Genomic DNA, 19,916 nt, shown 5'->3' with positions numbered 1-19,916 from the left:
ATTTTTAAATGGGACTTAAATATCTTGACCCAGAAAGTGAGAGCTCAAGATACAATCTTAGGACAGAATAGCAAGTCCTTTGTATGGCACTAGACAGAATAATAGTGACCAAAAAGAAGAAGCATGCTTTTGAGTTATCATCTCCTCTAAAGAGAACACAAAAATAAGCACTGGTCAGTATGAGGAAGTCAACAAAAATCCATTCAATGCAGAAAGGACACTATTGTGCTAGGAACTAAATGAGGGAATTGGAAAATAAAATCACAGCAAAACACATGGCTCCTATCCTCAAGGAATTCACAATCAGTCACATAGAATGCAAAAGACAGGGACATGCATATTCCTAATGAATAGGTTAGGAGTAACTACAATGGTCAAATCAAAAAGGAAAAAAATCTTACCGGCTCTAAACCAATATTCAAAAGACCAAAAAGAGGGGGTAGGAGAAGAAAGAAGAGGAAGCAAGAGAGTAATTGGCACTTGCAACTCTGTTTCATCAATTTTCCTTTAAAATGGTTTACGTGGAGGCAGGTCTCCCGGACATGGAAGATAAGATGAAAAGGATGATACAAAGATCAGACATGGGAGAGGAGAGCCCAAAGTAGAGAAGGTCAATATTACTGCTCAAGAAAAGCATGAGTGTTTTTTGGCCTGATCATTTTGGAGAGAACCATTAAAAACCTTGTAAGATCAACCATTTTGGGAAAGAATATCAGGGGTTAAAAAAAGTTTTAATTTCCAATAAACTATTTTGTTTAAGATGCAGTGAAAATGAGATGAAGAGAGACACAAAAAGACCTTTTTTAGGAACCAAGTTTTGCTTCCATTTATGAGCGATAATCACCCCAAGCCATCTACGGAACAATAATCTTCCCCTAAGCGTTACTCTCAGGTACCCACACAGGCTTCATATGATTCAGGACATAGTCACTGCAGTCCAGGAGCTGGACAGCTTCCCCAAAACTCTGCCTTCCCATCAAATGACAGGGAAGCTGACAGTCAAGGAGATGCTTCTGGAGGAGCAAGAAAGCCAGGAAGCCATGTTACATTGTTTTGAAACTCAGGCAGCAGAGCGACTTCAGGTGAAAACCAGGTTACTGTGCAAACGCCGAAGGGTCTATCATACTGCCCCCTCAGAAAGGAAAGGTAAAGATTTTATGAAGTCAAATAGAGTTCAATTCAAAACAGTGAACTTCCGATCCCCACTTCAAAAAAAGAATTAAAAATAGGAAAATAATCTTGCTCAGTTTCATGCATGGTGACAATGGCACCTGCAAAAATCCTTAGTAGAGAACAACTTCACCCTTGAAGCCTTATGTCGGAACAAAACCACTTTATCCATATTGAGGGGCTTACAGGGGGGTGAGCTATAGCATTACAAGATAGTCTTAAGAGCTGGGGTGGAGGAGGAGGTTGTGAATCAAGAAAATTCAGCAAGATTTCATTGAGAGCACCGAAAAAAGGAACAAGTTTGAGTGTTGCAAACTCTTTCTGGGACCCCTCTCATCACCATCCCTCTGGCATTTTATTTCTCAGCAAGAAATATATTTTACCTTTCTGAGATTATTTTCTGGTTACAAGCCAACCATTATGAACCTTTCAGTGAATCACTGAATAGGGCACTTAAAGGGATAAACAATTATAAAAATAACTCTGTCACAAGTGCATACATTTTATTTTATTTAGTGATGTAATAAGCTTAGGGGCATATATCAGGTCCAAAATGGTCTTGGTCATTAATTTAAGCAATAAATCATAGGTCTTGCCAACAATGACGGCAAACAGATGCTAACAAGGAAATGTATTATTTAATATTGCCATGTGTTATAAAAATGTAAGTGTGTTTAAGACATGTCTTAAATTTTTATAATAATATGCATTTAATACATTACTCTTTTGACACAGGCAGAAATCAGATTTATAGGACCCATTCCGTAGCTTCTTCTGTGAGCATGAGAGCATATTCTGAATTTTTTTTTAACAAGACGGGAAACCTTTAAAGTGCATGCTTGCAACAATATCTAATTGGTTGTCTTGCTGTTTTGTAGTAAATAATGTCAACACTGAAACTCATTAAAAAGAATGAACCTGCACACTTTGCTGGAATATAAAAATAGAACATTTAAAAATTACAGGTTTTGAAGAAACTTTATAGCCAAAGAAAGTTTCTGAAAACTTTTTAATCACATTGGCAACTAATTTTTTTCACATTCATTTTGAGCTGTTCTGTGTGACACCAGACAAAAATATATTAACTTGATTAATGAGCAATGTTCAACATTTAAAAATGCAGAAGCAACTAGGCAGAGGAAAATCTGACTTTGTATACTCATCCAAATATGCGAAGAATCAAACGGTATCTCAACTCACAAACTAATTTGAAATTGAGTCTTTCTATTCAAGTTATGCCAAACCATAATATTTCCTTTTAGATCAGCAGGCTTATGTTTCTTACCAGCAGGTTCCACCCACCTAGGGGAATGGGCTTGTGAAAGAAGAGAATTTTTTTTAAAAAGAGCTTTTTATACCAACAAGATGCTAACTCTGCTAAAAGCTTTTTTTTTTAAATTTGCACATTACTTTGTCTGAGTGTCCTTTTCAATCAACTCCCTAACGGCCAGCATGGTCTCCTCCCTTTCCTGTACAGGCAAGAGTCCGTGCCTTAGAACACTTGAAGAAGCAGTGCTTGGAGTGTGGAAACTAAATTTTCTTCATTAAGTCTACTGAAGCAGATATTAAGAATGCATTTAATACACTGGCGATGGTCGGTGGGCACCGCAGACTGTGACAGGCCAGTTACTGATGATGAGCCGTCAGCTGGCCTTCTCAGCAGGCGCCTGGGTCTCAGGCTGCTGAAGGACAGCAATATCTTCCCTTGTGTGCAAGCTCTATTCATCTCCCAAGTATTTACTAAATCACAGGCCTTTGCACACACAGCCCACGTTTCAGTGTGCGCTAACGAATGATGGATGGCCTCGTCAATGCGTTCTGTCCTGAAAGCATGGTTTCCTGCCATTCCAATCATCAAACCTCAGCGCTTCAGAGCTGATCAGTCCCGGGGAATATTTTACAGGCTCGATTAAAAGAGTACATACAGTCCCTTCCATTAGAGTCCCTGACTCTCTCTCCCAAATGTTTATTGTTTCAACCAATTATTTGGGCAGAATATTTAGTGAGTGTGCAGGCAATTTAACACAGACGGATTTCTTTCTGATATTTGCTAAGGTATAATTTCATCTATGGCAAAATGGTTGATGCATTTGATAGTGAATTTATTTTTTAAAGCAATTTCTTTGTATGTACAGCCGGCAAAGCCTTAACAATACTTAATATCATATTGTAATGTAAATACATTAGCAGATGCATTTCAAAGACACTTTCAATGGAACAACCAGTCACTAAATTATCTAAACCCATTAAGACAATAATTTGTGAGAGTTCTCTTAATTATAAACTAGGTAAAGATACAAACAACTTCAAAATTCTTCTGACAGTTCCAAAGTCAGATGACAAAAGTAAAATTTGTCAAAGAAATTAGCCTCTTTGAAGGCTAAAGAAATATATCTCTAGAAGATATATTTTCAGTTCCAAGGTTATATATGCCAGTTGTCTTTTCTGTAAGGCACAAAAACATTTTTATTTTTAACTATTGGTTACCTATAGAACAGTACATAATAGCACACTCATACCTTTCAATCAGAAACAGTAAACTTTATACAAACAGATAAACTTACCGCAACTACACAGATAGCTGAGCTTTCAGGAAATGGGGTGACATTAAACGGCTAAACAACTTGCTATAAATAAGCTCCTGGAAATGCTAAAAATTAAAAAAAAAGAAAAAGAAAAGTGCCAGGTTTCCATTTAGCCAATAGCTAGGTAGGCTCTGAAGTACCAATCAGCATAGGCTCCACCACCTTGCCCTGCCTTTCACCTCAACCTTGACCTCAAGATTAAGCTCACTTTTATTGCTCACAAAGGTCACCTGTATTAGGTCAAAATTCTAAGTCTCTTGTCATGAAAGGTTAATAAATTCCAACCTTTCCTTCTTCATGCATCAAATTTTTCATGGTAAAGTCATATTCAGCAGACGGTATGTTCAGCAATTTATTGTGCCATTGTAATACAGTGTAGAATACAATTGTCCAAAAATCTATCATAAAATATTTTTCATGACAATGTACCAAATCTAGACTCATTATACACCTCTAACAAATGAAATACTACTAACCAAGTCTTGTTTCCATACTTCAGAAAAGTTATTTAGCAAATAATTCCCAAAATATTATCTGTAGTATAATTGTGACTTCTCCTTTCATAACTATTGGTTATATGCAGCTATTTTTCAGAATGTCACTCAAATTTTTAGGCTTTTTTTTTCAAGCACAAAGATCTCTAGCCAGTCTTAATACTTTTATTTGATTCTGGCCTAAGCAGCATAAGTAAAGTATATCTAAACCTGAAAGCATCCCTTTGACCTCAAACCTAGAGGAAGATACACTCCTTAACAAACAAAATAGAAAAGGAAGGGGAAAATATTGTCTTGCCCAACTCATTATTATTGCAACTATGATCATATATTACAATATATGTCCAGCAGAACTGCAAAATAAGATAAATTAAACAAATCCTTTGCAGACAGCATTCTGGAATACATAGTAATTAATAAAAACCAAAGCCTTAAGGAACAATAAATCTATTTTCTTTTTAAAAGTTCATAGAATTTTTTTCTGTTTACCACAAGGTCTTTTCATAATCATTATTAATACCATGAATAGATTTTAAGAGCGCTTAAAAGACACTGGTTCTTCAAAAGTATTAATACCTGAATTAAAAACTAAAATCAGTGTTCACTCTCATAGGATGGTCTGGTGTCTTACAAAACCTCCATGCCCTGGAAGTCTCAGACCTAAATTCACATAATTATTGGACTCAGGCTACTTCCTGGTGGCAGGACCCTGACTCCAAAGCTGGTATTCACCCAAACATCTTTCATATATTTGTAAACACCTTGTTATCAAGGTGAGGCAAGAAAGTAAAACAGCTTCCAGAATGTGGGGCATTGCAGTTGGGAAAAGCAATTAGACAGGAAAATACTTAAAAACTCCAGGGTTTCCTCACTTATTCTGTCTTAGGAAGTGATCTTGTTATATAACCATTTTCTATTGTGGGGGTAGAGTGGGGAGAATCAACCCAAACTTCAACATTCCCACTTGTCATCAATGGAGTATCACACCTTGGTTCCCAGTACCAGCTAAGGACTGCACCATAATTTGCTAAAAGTAGGTTTCCTATTAACATAGGGGTAGAAGAAGGACACTTTGGAAACCTAGAAACTAAAGGGGCTGGTTTTAGGAAAAATCTGTTCAGTTCTAATATTCTGAGTCTAGTTATTATAAGCATATATATCATTACAACGAGCATCCTTAAATCAGTAATGATAACGATAACAGAAGCAGTAGCAGCAAGAACGTATTCAGCACAACATCAGGAACTGTGCTAATCAGTTTATATTGTACTAACTTACTGCAAGTTCATAACAATCCTATTTTATAAATAAGGACTCAAAGGCACCAAGGGGTGGAGAAAGTTGCCCTATGTCACCCAAGCAAGTCATGAAGCCAGAATTCCTGTCTATTTTCAGAACCAAGTTCTTTAAACCTATATATAAAATGGCCTTTACAACAACAAAAAAGACTGGACAGGCCCTGGACTTCTCAGTAATAGAATTTGGCCTCCTATTGATTTATAAAATAATCAGCCATAAGCAGACAGAGCTAAATAAACCACCCAAGGTCAAGCATAGGCTATGACAAGTCTACCAAACTCAATACTACCTGGCGAGCCCACTCATATAGGCCTGTCCATACAAAGAATTCCACTTGTCATTCTAAAATGCACATATTGTTGCCTAAAATTGCTAATTTTATCGCCCATTTCTATTTTAGTTGTATGTTGTCATATCATTTTATTACTGATACTTTAAATGTACAAAAGAAATGTATCTGAACATGTGATAACTGAATCTTTATAAAATTTGTCTAATTCAAATTATTATAAGATCAATTAGGTATCTTCCCATTGTTTTTCATTATAATTTCAGAGATGCTTTATTTGCCTTTTTACACTAAAGTAACTGTCAATGGAAGATGTAACACTTAAGCCTAAAGTTTCTCTAAAAGTAATTTCTGGCATGATAAATCCTCAGGTATACCACTGAAGTATGTCTAAATTCCTACTGAGTGAAGAATCACTACATTGTTCCCAAATCTATCCAATTAATCTAATTCTAAAGGGATTGCTTTTCCTCAGTGAGATGTATGTGTATGGCTTTTTTCCTTTTTTTTAAACCAAGTAGCATTTTCTTCAGGTCAGTTCAATCAATGGCTGCCACACTATGTGTTATAACACCTATACTATACTATGTACTGCTAAGGCTCAAGACTAGAATTCTAGCCCCCACACTAACTACAGCAGGGAAAATATATGTATCTTCTCTTTGGACAACAACAACAATATAAAGAAATAAGAACACAATATAATATTTTTATATTATAAGAATAAATGAGATACAATTGTAAGTACTTTGAGCCCTCTTCAGAAAAAAAAATCCTATAAAAATCAGAATAAATTGGTTTAAGAAAATTCTGGAACAGATAAGGCACAGGCCCATAAAGGAAATGCAAGTCTCAAACTGGTGATCACATGCAGTGGTGTGGGGAGCAGTGGGAGGAATTCAGGTTGGTAGTGTTTGCCAATTTCTGTGGTGTAAACACTCCCACCATGGCTGATGTTAAGCTACTGATTCAAGGTCACAGTTTGCAGAGTGGGGAAAAGATGCTCACAATCAGCTCTCACAAGCTGGAGAGAGGCAGCTCCAGTACCCACTGGCGGTAGGCCAAATTCAGCCCACAGACTTGTTCTGTTTGGCCAGGAAACTGTTGGCCCACACAGTGCTTTTAGAAATTCAAACAAATTGAAAACATTTAAAAGTCAGGATATTTTTTTCTTAAAAAGTCAGACCTAGAGCTGCTTTCTAGAGAACTGAAGACCTGGTAGCAATGGGCCTACAGTCCTGGCTGGCAATACCTGGCTGGCACAACACAGCAGCTGCTCTGCTGGTACATACAAATGTACTTTTGCTTTGCCACAACCCCAGCCAAGCTAGCTTCATTCATTCACTTCTTGTTGATACCTCCTGGCCCCCTCACAGTGGGAATCTGTGATCTGTAGTTAAAGAACACGAATGGGAAATTTTGCCTCTGGATGTGGAACCTCAATCAAATCACCAGGTGACATGCCCCGCTCAGTTTCTGCATCTGTAACATCAATCGATGTGACCTGATGACCTCAAATTCCAATCTCGATCCATGGCTCTAGAAGTCACTGAGTCTGCAAAATAACAGAGGTACACAGGTCCCTCTGGAGAAGTTTCTGTGATCTGAACATGAAGAGTTCCATACATGCCTACCCAAGTGCAAACAAAAATTCAAAATGTTACAAATTAGAGATTAAATGTATTTTTCCCATTAATATAGATTATAGCTGGCTGCAGGAAGTAAGAATCTAGATAATGCAAACTTTATCGGTTAAGCAGTGATGCTTGTGAGCTGTGTGTCACACCTAGGTCGTGAGAGTCTATGGGGTTTTTTCTACTATATGATTAGCAGTCTCTTTCTTATGCCCAGTTCATTTACTATCTTAGCTAAATGATGCTTGAAGTGCAAGTTAATTTCAAATTTTATTAGCGTTCCCTATCAATATGATCGGCAAAGACAAATAGCAGGGCAACACGCCTTAAGTAAAAAATGATATTGCCTTGGGAGAGTTGTAGATGAGAAACAGAATATTTTTTAAAAAAGGAATTCCAGTCTAATTTCATGTACGAAGATGCAGTTAAACAACACTTTAGCCTCCCAGATCCCATCTGCAAACAAGGTCCGCTACAAAGAGCACACAAGTCTTAGATGCCATCTCATCATCAGTTCCAGGATCTCAGGAGGCTAAGGTGTGGCACAGGCGTGAGTGACAAACGGAGGTTTCACCTTCCATTTCTATTTCTAAAAAAGCTGGAGCCGGGTACCCACAGAACTGTTACATTAAACACACCCAGTTTTACCTGAGAGAATCACAAATATTCATGACAAACAGTAAGTCATAAACTTACTGAGCATAAATCTGAAACTTTCCTATCAAGAGGCTGATCGGGTGAGCAGCAAGTCAAACAGCTGGTAAGTGAGCTTAACCAAACACCTGGATCCAAAGCTTACAGACTTTCTATCCTACACAGTGCTAGCTGCGTATGTGGAGATTTTCAACAGTCTTCAGGGATAACCCTTGTAAATATCAAGAGTCTGCCATGTCTCCTATTTCCTAAAACAGGATTAAACACAAGAGCAGAGTTCACACCTCCTCCTTTCTTGGGCCTGGAGCAAAGGACAGATCTCAACGATAACTAAAAAATTTTCAATGAAAAATAAGTGACTTGGAGTTGGGCCGCAGTGACAATGTACCTCGTATTTGAAGTCTCTGTCTTCGGTTGACTAGCGTGTCCAGGACAACCTCAGAGAAAGACTGATTCACCCAGGATTGCCCCAATTAGCGGGGGCAGTCTTTGGTCAGGGGAAGACCCAGTATTTACATACTTGCTTCAGCAACGGTATCAAGATCCATAAAGCCACCTGACTTTCTTCCTCTACCTGTATGGCTTTCTTTGTTTCAAAATATTTATTCCCATGACCCTGAAGTTATATTCTAAATTTAACAGTTGTCAAACATTTTTAGAAACTGAATCTCAATATTTAAAATGCATAAAAGAAGTAAGTTCTGCGATATTTTAACATTCTCTTATCTCAGTGAAACTCCAGGTGTTTGTCAGGCCACATTAAATTTAAAAAACAAAAGATTTCCTTCACTAGCCTGAAGCCAGAGGAACAGAAAGTACCCCACCCTCACCTCGGCCACGGGAGAGCACTTAGAAGAGCTGAGACTGTCAAACGTGTCACTGTCTTTTAACATGAAGAAAGCTTTGGGTTATAAGGAAGACCTGTTAAGTCTTAACATATATGTTATCAAGATGCCTCCCTGGAAGGTGAGCCAGAAAGAGGGAGAAAAGAAAAGCAGAGACATGTATTTAGTTCCCCAAAGCGGCCAGAAAAAGGCTGGATGATTCCTGCCATCCTGGCAGCCTTGGGCCACCTTTCCCAGGGGAGGCGCAGACTGCTCCGTGCTGGTTTCAGACCCAGGGACCGCACCATGCTGGGTCCAGTTCTGTTCTCACTAGACACTGAGCCTTCTCATTCAGTTGCAAGCTCACTCACACTCTCGGTGTATCCACCATACACCAGCTCACTGGATACACAATCTGACAGCAGAAAGGGACGAGAAGACAGACATCCTGAATCAGACATTTGAAAAAATGTCCTTTCAAGAAAAATTGAAAATAAAATAAAGGAAAATTTATTCTTTGCCCATCTACCATTATGATTTTCATACCATTACATAACTTTTATATATTCAGGTCACTTTTCATACTTACTCTGGAAAAGTATTTGTATATTGGTTGTTTTGTTTTTAAGGAAACTTCAACCAATATGGTAAAATCATACAAAATGTGTAAAAAAAACATAATGGTGAATTCCATCAACATTTGTTGAAAGTCAAGTAATAAAATATTGATATTATTACCCTATATATCTACTGAATATTTTTCTCCTAGGAAAATATATAATTCCTCTTTATTGTACCAGCAAACATTCTGGTATGGGTTATTACTGAGTAGACTCAAGTTTGATGCCTGAATATAGACTTGAAAATGAAGTCAATAATCTAATAACACAAAAATTTTCCCTTACACTAATAAGAAATATAGTCAGCATGTGGGTTCTTCAAGGTTTTCTTCAAGCACTGTGCTCTTTTTCAAGAACTTAAGTTCATCTCACTGTGCAACTGCAAATCCAAAGGAACGCAAATATCTGATAAAAGCTAAGCTGTTATTTTAGAAGGTGAATGTGCCATATAACAAAATAACTTCCAAGAGTCTTCAAAACCTGTGTGTGTGTGGGGGGAGTTGGGGGGGGGGGGGACCCTAGGCTACAATACAATGAAAATAAATACCTAAAATTTAACAGAATAAAAATCGCATTTTAAAAAGATAAGGAAATAGACCAGATAATAATATGTTTCTTAGACCAATTTTTAGAGCAATTTCCTTTATGCCAGTTTCTCTTCCAATTTGCTCTAATGATTGGTACAGAAATACTTCTGTATATATTTCGTAAGTATATGAATAATACTTTGAAAGTCATGCAAGATAATTAGATTTCTTTAGCAAAACTGACAAAAACATTTACACTTCCATAAAAGACTAACATTTTCTCCCTTTACCAGTTATTCTTACTCATTATTCTAGAACTCAGGCCTACCACAACATTAGTATTTGCATAGAAAACTGACCAAAAATGAGAGAATGAGGCTAATAGGAATAAATTTCTAATCTAAGTAAACCAAGCTCTACAGTATTATACACCACAATGCGCTACTGTGACTCTTAAAAATCAGTCAATCTACGTTTAAAGTTTTTAAAAACTGGCTTTATATATATATATGAAAGATTCAAGGCAAGTTTTGAATATTTGCGCCAAATTCAACTAATGATCAAATCTATTTGTTCATGGCCATACAATCAACTGATCCACATAAACATTTACTTTCTACAGATCTATGGGCCTTCATTTCAAAGCAAAACTTTGTTTTATATGTTTTAAAAGATTACTACTAAGATATTTCTTCTACCATAGGCCAGATACTAAATCCTAAAAGTAATCATAAAATTTACCATGCATCGAATACTTACTAGGTCCCTTTTGCTATGCTGTTTTCCCCGCGCTCAATTTCACTTAACCCTCGCCTTGGCCTTAAGAAAGGAAGGGCGTTGTTCCTGCCTTCTTTCCACTTCCTAGCTGTGGAGCGTCACCCCTCCTTTTACGGATGAGGCAAGCAAGTTGTTGACAAGAAGCAAAAACAATGGAATAAAAGACACCCTAGAGGAAACGTAGACTGAAAAAATGCACCACGGTGAGTGGGGGTTAGGGGAGAATGTTGCTCCAAAAAGGACAACTCTAGCCAATTGCAACACCAATTTGAACTCAGTCACCCTAAATCAATGTAAAAGTTAAGCAAAATTTTTTTACTTGTCCCATGCAAGTCCCTTAGCTACTCCACTCCTAACCCGGCTGGACCTCTTGGCCTACTACCAAGACCCAAGAAGCACTAAGTTCAACCTTGGCAAACACACAGTACGGCCACTCTACAGCCTCAACTCCAATTCTCGGGGAGACGTAGGTGACGATCTCAAGAAAATGAACCACGTATATTGGTTTAAGAAAGAGAACCCAACCAAACAAGTTTTTACCTACTCCTTGTCTCTAGGAACAGCATTCACATGGGTGAATGGCTGCCTGTGGTGTGTTCCAAGAATACAAAAACAGTAGGTATTATGGGGTGAGACAGAAAATCATGCTTAGAAATGTGGAAGGCGCCATTAGAAAAACCTGAGCCAAGATCCCTAAGGGAAAAGATATCACAATAGGGTAAAGACACCTATTTGCTTAGAGACTTACAGTGTCAAGAGTTTGATTTATGACTCATAAGTAAAGGGATAAATAGGAACCAAATCACTAGTGTATGGACAGGGAACTCAGGGAAAAATCACACTTGTGCCGGAGGGTTTAGTTTACTAACAAAAGAATTTCCAACAAAGGTGTATCTCTACTGAGAATCCCGCTAAAATAATCATATCTGAACCGTTCGACAATCTTCTGGTTTCTTTGGTATCTTTTGGTTTCTACCATTCTATGATTCTAGTATTTTACAGCTATTGGATGTATCTTAAACTCTTCCCTCAGGCTACAAATTACTCCAAATGAATTACTATATTATTCTATCCATTTTCTAAAAAATACCCAAATAGTTCCACAAACATAGTCAACACGCAGCCAATTACTATAGACCAACTGCTACCAAAGATGTGCAAACTGGAGTGAAAACCATGGACTGACCATAGAATGGATTGTTTCACATGAAATGGCAGTAGTAGATTAGTAGATGACACTAGCTGCAAAGTATTCCAGTGAGGGAAATAGAAAACCACCACTAGGCAAACACCAGTAATAACTGTTTCTTGCAAAAAGCATCGAAGGATGCCAACATCAGCGAGGAAAAGTGTGATGTGAGAAACAGAATATTTGCATAATCTCAAAGGGTAGTCCTAGGAAGTACATTGGAGAAACGTGGCAGACACCACACCTTAGCCCAGTGAATAAGGTCAAGCTCAGCAGTCAGAAGACCTATGAAGTCATGTACCCCCCGCAGGATGCACTGAGAAGGGCACGGCATCAGTTCCGGGGTATTCTCGCCAAAAATGTCAACCTTCAATCTAATCATGAGAAGACATCAAACACACACTGAGGGGCATTCTATAAAACTACCAACCAGTGCTCTTCAAAAGCGTCAAGATCATAAAAAACAAAGTAATTGTAAATAAAAGTCCCAGATTGTAGCTGACTAAGAAAATATTACAGTGAAATCTAATGTGTGATCCTGGAATAGCAATGGTAACTTGGATGTTGGAATATGACAAGGTCATTAGAAAAAAAAGTCTGTAGCTTAACTATATTGCATTAAAATTAATTTCCTGATTTTGACAATTATGTACACTATATTATGTAAAATGTTAAAATTATGGCAAGTAGGATTAAGGGCATATGACAATTCTGGCAATAGTTCTGCAACTTTTCAGTACATTTAAAATTATTTCAAAATAAGATTACATATGTATACACATATTTATACACATATTTACATGTTATATACATGTATAATACATATTATTTACACATGTATGTACATCTATATAAAATTAGAGAGACAGAGAAGGGTGGAGACAGGTGAAAAGCTCAAGAAAATGAACCACATGTACTGACTTTAAGCACAGAGAACCCAGCCAAATGAGTTTTTAAATATTCCTGTTGAGATTTCTCTAGGAACAGTGTATACACACACACACACGCACACGCACACGCACACACTGTGTTTAGGCAGTAAAAGACAATGTAAAATACAATCTGATAAGTAATAGCTAATTGGGCTGGGGGCTTCAACCTGAATAACAAGGTCCAGGAAATCATGAGAGATGCAAATCAATGAATATGTCCTCAGCAAGAATTTAGCACAGTATGTCCTATATTCTTGGGCCAAAGGGCCCAGTACTACAAAACTGCAGAACAGAAAAGAATAGAATGAGGGTGAATTTAGGAGTTGTAAGATATGGGACATCACAAAGTTCTATCCCTGCTTTTGAACTTGGAGGATTCTGAGACCAGAGTGGGTAAGGGGATTGTCCAGACTCAGTGAACGGACATGGAAAGAGAAACTTATCATTCTAGTGAAAACAAAGAAGCCATGGAGGAATGAAGCCAGGGAGTGTGGAAGCTACTGTACAAAATAAAAATTAAGCTGAGGAAAAACTAAGCTACATCTTTATCTCTGACCACATGCTAAAAGGAATTTCAGCTACAAAGATTAAAGAATTAACAGTAAGCAAGAAAGCCATAAGGAACCTAGAAGAAAATATAAGTGAAAGATTTCTTTTTTGTATTGTAGGACAGGAAAGGACTTCCTTGGCATAAAAGGAAAAATGAGAAAAAAAAAACATAAATTTAAAGGTAAGCATTTAAAAAATAGAATAATTATTAAAGCAAACAATGAAAATATCTGGAACAAATATGGACATAGAATAAACATCATTAACATATGCAGATCAATAAATAATAACAAATTAATAAACAGTAACAAACTTCAATACAAAATTAGGCAAAGGACACTGAGTAGGGAACTCAAGAAGAAGAAAAGCAAATGGTCAATAAACAATTGAGAAAACATACAATGTATTATAATCGAAAGTGCAAATTATGAGGCGTCATTCTTGATCCATCATATTAAAGTTTAAATGATGATTCTCTTCAATGTTGGCAAAACTTGCCGAGACAGATACTCCCGTGCTGTGTTGGTAATAGGATTACTACAATCTTTTTGATACTAAGTTGTCAATAGGCATCAAAATCTTTCAAAACATAAATATCCTTTGACTTAAAATAGGTAGCGATTGTCAAAGTGTGGTCCATGAACCCACGGAGTCCCTGAGAGTCTCCCAGGGCTCTACAAAGTCAAAGTTATCTTTATAGAAGTAGTAAGACATGACTTGCTCTTTCCTCGTGTGACATGTGCAATGACCATGCAAAACCAATGGCGGGTCAAGTTGCCAGCTCCTGACCACATATCACGGTCCGGTACAACTGTCCTCACAACCACTGTATTCTTCACCACCACATACTTGAAGGGGAAAAAAAGCCGGCTTCACTTAATATCTTCAGACTCGCTTATTAATACTCAACCCTCGAGTATACATCCACTTAACATTCTATATGACCATGTAAGAAGCAAACACAAAGCACGTCTACTGCATACAGAATTCCGATGGCCCTCTCAAGGAAAAGCACTTGGATGACTGCTGGAGAGCTGAACTAGCTGCCTTTTCCCCGAAACACCCTTTTTACTGGCATGAGTGATGCACAAAGTATGATTATTCCAATTTAGATTTCTGGCAGACATTTTCTCAAAAATAAACAATGTGAGCCTGTCACTTCAAAGAAAACAAGTGATAATATTTGTTGCCAATAATAAAATTTGAGATTTCGAGAGAAAATTCAAATACTAGAAAACTCTGTATCCATCACCATAAGCTTGACAACTTTGAATCTTACATATTTTTTTTCTGATGAGATCAGAGGGGATATTAACAAATATGATTTTTTAATGCTATATAATGAAATGTGACAACATTTGGGAGACTTGCATAGCTCACAATCAACATTTTGCAAGTGAACAATGCATGATGATAAAAATCATGCATTGGTAAGAGATCCACTCAAAGTTCATGACAGGCCAATGGACTGTGATATAACAAAGTGGAAAGGGCCAAGATATGGTTTCACATTCCACATTGCAATTAACCTTTAAGAAAATACCACTTGTTAGGTTTTATGTAGCAACAAAAATATCCACAATTATCTGAAAAGCCTATTAAATTACTCTTGCCTCTCCAACTGCATATTTGTCTGAGGCCTGAGTTTCCTCATATTCTTTAATCAAAACAACATATCACAACAGGTTGAATGCAGAAGCAGATGTCTTCCTTCCATTAAGGCAGACATTAAAAAAATGGCACAAGCGTAAAACTAGGCCATTTTCTCACTTCTTTTTTTGAAGTAATGCTTATTAATCAAGTATGTTAAATATGTGTAACAAAACACGTTAACATGTAATGGGGTTATGACTATTAATTTTGAAATAAATTAGTAAGTGATGTTTTGAATTTATCAATTTTAATTTATATTTGGGTAAATATCAACAGACATAATCCATATAAACAAAAGTTCTTTGGAGTATTCAATACTCTTTTAGAGTACAAAGAGGTCTGCAGATTAAATGTTAGAAAACTGCTAATAGTCATTCCTAATTTCTGAGATTCTAAAGTAAGAAAATAAACAGACTTGTTGTTATACATGTGCAAATAATACTATCAATAAAATAGAAAAAAAAACCTCCCAATATCCAACATTAAGGAAATGGATGGTGCATCCAGAATGTGATGTTGGTTATTTAAAACACATTGTGAAGAATTTTTGAAGGAATGTTCACAATATGTTAAGTGAAAAAAGCAAGACCTACAAAGTATTTTTAGCAGATACAGTATTACAGTGGGAAAAAAGATGAGAAGGAAATACATAAAAGGTTAAGATAAATTTTCTGGGCTATATAAGTATAAATCATTTTTATTTTCTTCACTAAGCATGTCCTACTTTTAAAATCAAAATTAAATTTTTAGCAACTTTGTAAAACATTTCAGTATTTTGATTTTTTAAGAATTCAAATTATGTGAATGCCACCAAAGTAACCACTGCTATTATTATTATTGATATTGAAACTAATGAAGGCAGCTTAGTATAGAATTCTGAACTAAAAATTATGAAACCTGTATCAAGACACTGTTTGGCCATTAAACATCTCTGGGATTTTTGAAAAGTCCTAAACCTCCCAGAACCAGAAATTATCTCTGAGGTCCATACCTGACCAACTCTGGTAAAATGACCTATCAAACCCAAAGTTTCTTCAAATCCTTTGCAAGGACCATCTAAAGTAAAACAGTGTTATAGGGAAAACTGTGAAGCCAACTCCAAAATCATGCTTTTTATAGAATCCCCACCCATGCTGCTAAATGGCTAATTCCTTCTTTTGCACATTAATGCATCATCTGTAAATAATTTCCAGTGGAAGAAGAGTTTGTGACTTCTTAAGTGGTATTTGGAAGAAGTGGAAAGTATTTGGGCATATCATGAATAAGAAGAAAATGTGAGGCATAAGAGAATAAGCAAGACAGCACCTTGCCCCAAACGAGCAGAGTGCTTCATAAGTGTACTCATTAAGTCCATAAGAGTGCAGGGGGGTTATCTCTTCCGGAGAGGAGAAGGTATTTGCCATGGAAAAAGAAAAAGCATGAGAAAGAGAGAAAGAGAAGAGAGAGAGGTAAAGAAAGAAAAGCAAAAATACAATTGTGATATAGTAAGTACATGAGAAAAGAATATCTAAATGTATATTCTATTTTCAAACTGTCCGGAAAAATCTACCTATTTGCTTAGCTGACAGGCCTCCACCTAACTTCACTGCTCACTGGCAGAGTTGGCAAGAGTTAAAGACAGGTAATCACATTCCAATTTGTCAATTTTGTTCCCGGTTAGCAAGTCTGATAAAAATATTAAATTATAAAGGCATAAATAGTGCCTCGAATTAAATATGGATTAGGAAGAGATCCCTTCATTTTACAGATAAGGAAAACTGAGTCCTTCAAAAACCTGAGATCATAAAAGACCAACTTATGCTTCAATTTGTAGTTTATTAATACTAATTATCCAATAGTATCTCTTTCCTCAAGAAAATACTTCAATGGTGATGTCTGCGAAGGGTTACACACCAAGGACAGAGAAGTTCTCCACTAAGGAGTGCTCAGTGCTACAGAAAAAAAAAATGATACAAGTTTGAACTTGGTTTTGAAACCTAAGAAAAGTAAACACACATTTTAATCTTTTAATATGTCACAGATATAATAACCTTTTTGTCCTGGACTGGTTCTTAGTGTAATGTCTTTGCCTCAGTTTGTACATTTTTAAAATGAGGAAATTTATAGTACACAGTTCCTAAAGTCCTTCCTTAGAAAGTTGGATAATCCTAAAATCACAAGAAAAAAATGTGTTTTGGGGAGGAGGGAAGTATGAAATATACCTGGAACGTGTGTGTATGTATATGTGTGTGTGTGTACACACACACACACACACACATAAATTGTTTAAAAGGCCAACCCTGAGCCAAGAGAGGAATCTCTAGGATACCTCTCTGACTGGCTCGAGAACACTTGAGATCACTTAATTATATCAGAGAGCCATATTTAAACAGGAGGCCCCTTTAGGTCTGTGCTCCCTAGTTTGTTTCCAGGGACCAACTGAAAATGGTTATTTATTTTATCCTTTTGAATCTACAATTGGTATTTCTACTTTGAGAGGGCCCTCCCACCTGTCATTCATACCTAGAATCTGTCAATTAACCACTAGACATTTATGGAGCACCTACTACGTGCACTCGTCTCTTGCACATATACCAATTTTGCACAAACAACTGTTACCTTGAATTTAATTGATTCATCCATTAAAAGCCTCCCAAGGAAGGCGGGATGGTGAAAAACGAAACCTCTTTCACCATCCTTGATCTCCTAACACTTGACATGTGGGACACGTGGTTCCTAAGTGCTGGCTTGGCTGCCAGGCACAGCTGACTCAGGCAAAGGGCTGTGAGAGAGGAGAGATGAACACTTACCTGGGGAACCTCTGCTTCAGCTTCCTCAGGCTCTGCCTGGTGGGAGGCACAGACACTAGGCACTGGGCTATCTCGTCGTACTGGGCTTTAGTCAGTATCATGTTGGGCCAAGAGTCTGGGAGGTGGCAGGGACAAGTAAAAAACACACTGGGCTCAAACGGCCTTGGTGCCGGGAAAAGAGGGGTAGGCACATAGGACCACAGCGCTAGGTCCTTGACTTCCTTGGCCTGCCTGTTGCCCCTTCTCCATTACCTGTACAGCCTGGGACTCACCCTGCTGCTCCGAGGCGGCAGGGGGGACGGGCTGTAGACCTTGGCTTTCTGAGCAACCGCAGTGGGCCCGACCGAAGGCAGCAGCCGCCATGTCAGTTAAGGGCAAAGTAATCAGGAAGTAGCGCCCCCGGCAGAGGTGGAGCCTAAGTCACTGGCCAACAGGTATCCCGGCTGCAACTGCAAAGGATCAACTACAAGGGAGGTTCCAGGCGTTTCTACTCTCCCAGTGCTCGAGTCCTGGCTCACTAACCGGACAGCAAGGGCACACGGGTGTCCCGCGATCCTTAAGCTTGAGCCTCGGAAAGCCACTGCCAGGGCCCCCGATTTGAATACGCTTTCAAACGCGCGGGCTTTGAAGCAGCTCCAATTGGAGAGTGACCTACAAAGAAAGTAAGCCGTCCCTAAAGTCTCTCCGCGCGCTGGAGCAAAACCCCCAGGATCTCCGTAGTCAGCACAGACACGAGCCAGGCTTATGCAGCTCTTGTGGCGCTTTGTTCATGTTGGGAAACCAACCAGAAAACAAATCCGACACATCAAACAGCCCGCGATGAAGAATACTACTCTCATGCCTGTCCCCCAGTTAGGTGCTCAGGAACTGAAATCATTTCTTAATTGCCTCTGATTCTGCAGCTCTCGGAAAACAGTAGGCACTGGATAAGTGTTGGAGAAATGAGGCAGTGAATGAATCTGTTTTCCATGATGCTATGAGCCTTAGGCAATTTCCTGGGACATCAGCTCTTCTTTAATCCCTTTTAAAAAACCGCGTTGGTTCTTAGAAGGCCACGTGTTTCTGTTCAAATTTTAACATTTAAAGCAAATGAAAGAAAAAGTGTTTATTAGAGAACATGTTTTTGTTTGTTTGTCTTTTAATAATTTGGAATAAGGCCTGGGTTGGAAGTTTAGCTTAGATATGCCTCCTTAGGTAAATAAATTCCTTAATCCATCTAACCCTCGGTTCCTTTGTAAAACTGATTTTTAATTCTTGACGCATTGTTAAGCTTACCTAGGAAAGTAAAGAATTCTTCAACATATTGTCCAGCAGATAGTCTACATGAGATAAATAGCCTATGTAAGGCTACTTGGTTATGACAGGTCATGTGGATACGGCATTACCACTTACTGTCTAACAGGCTCCCTATATTTTGACTCATATAATTTTCATAACTTCCTGTGAGGCAGGTACAATTGCCATTATCACCTTCCCCCTTCCTTCATACAGGATGAATAAATTGAGGCATGAAAAGGTTAAGTAACTTCCCAAGGGTCATGAGAACAAGTAAGCAGCATGTGTAAAGTTTAAGCTGCTGAAATTTGCTCCAGAGTCTGTGCTGTTACCAACTCTCAATAATACTTAATTACTACACCAAATAGTCACACTCTCTTAGGCCAAAGGTTAAGGAGTTTTTGAACGGGAATAATATACATTTCAAAGAATCTTTTAGTTCGGGTTTTAAAAAGCTCCACCACTTTATTTTCCCAGGCGTCTCCAAGTCCGGTAACAAGAGTGGATCCTGAATTCAGAAACCATGAGTTGTTTTTTTCCCCCTGAATATTTACATCAGAATGTTTTCTTGCCATATGCTTTGCATCTAGCTCTGGTTGTGTGACATTAGTACATAACTATTTATTTATGGCAGCGTGGCCTGGAGTTGCCACCTG

The 19,916-nt window shown here is 37.8% G+C and overlaps 1 protein-coding gene across 8 annotated transcripts in view; it reads right to left on the bottom strand.

Moving 5' to 3' along the window:
• Nucleotides 1–18,342, bottom strand: part of CDIN1 (CDAN1 interacting nuclease 1) — a 215,803-nt gene extending 197,461 nt beyond the window's left edge. For all 8 annotated transcript variants that reach the window (XM_053665438.1, XM_053665441.1, XM_037163127.2 and 5 more), the window contains exon 1: nucleotides 17,986–18,342. In XM_053665438.1, coding sequence (XP_053521413.1) covers nucleotides 17,986–18,086 — 101 coding nt within the window. In that variant the 5' untranslated portion in view covers nucleotides 18,087–18,342. The remainder of the gene's footprint in view (nucleotides 1–17,985) is intronic.
• Nucleotides 18,343–19,916: the final 1,574 nt, after the last annotated feature.

The sequence above is a fragment of the Artibeus jamaicensis genome, unplaced genomic scaffold, assembly GCF_021234435.1.
Source record: "Artibeus jamaicensis isolate MK-2021 breed Jamaican fruit bat unplaced genomic scaffold, CSHL_Jam_final contig_1132, whole genome shotgun sequence".
NCBI classification, from domain to species: domain Eukaryota; kingdom Metazoa; phylum Chordata; class Mammalia; order Chiroptera; family Phyllostomidae; genus Artibeus; species Artibeus jamaicensis.
Note: the sequence above shows the minus strand (reverse complement) of the source record. Positions and strands in the feature narration are given on the sequence as shown.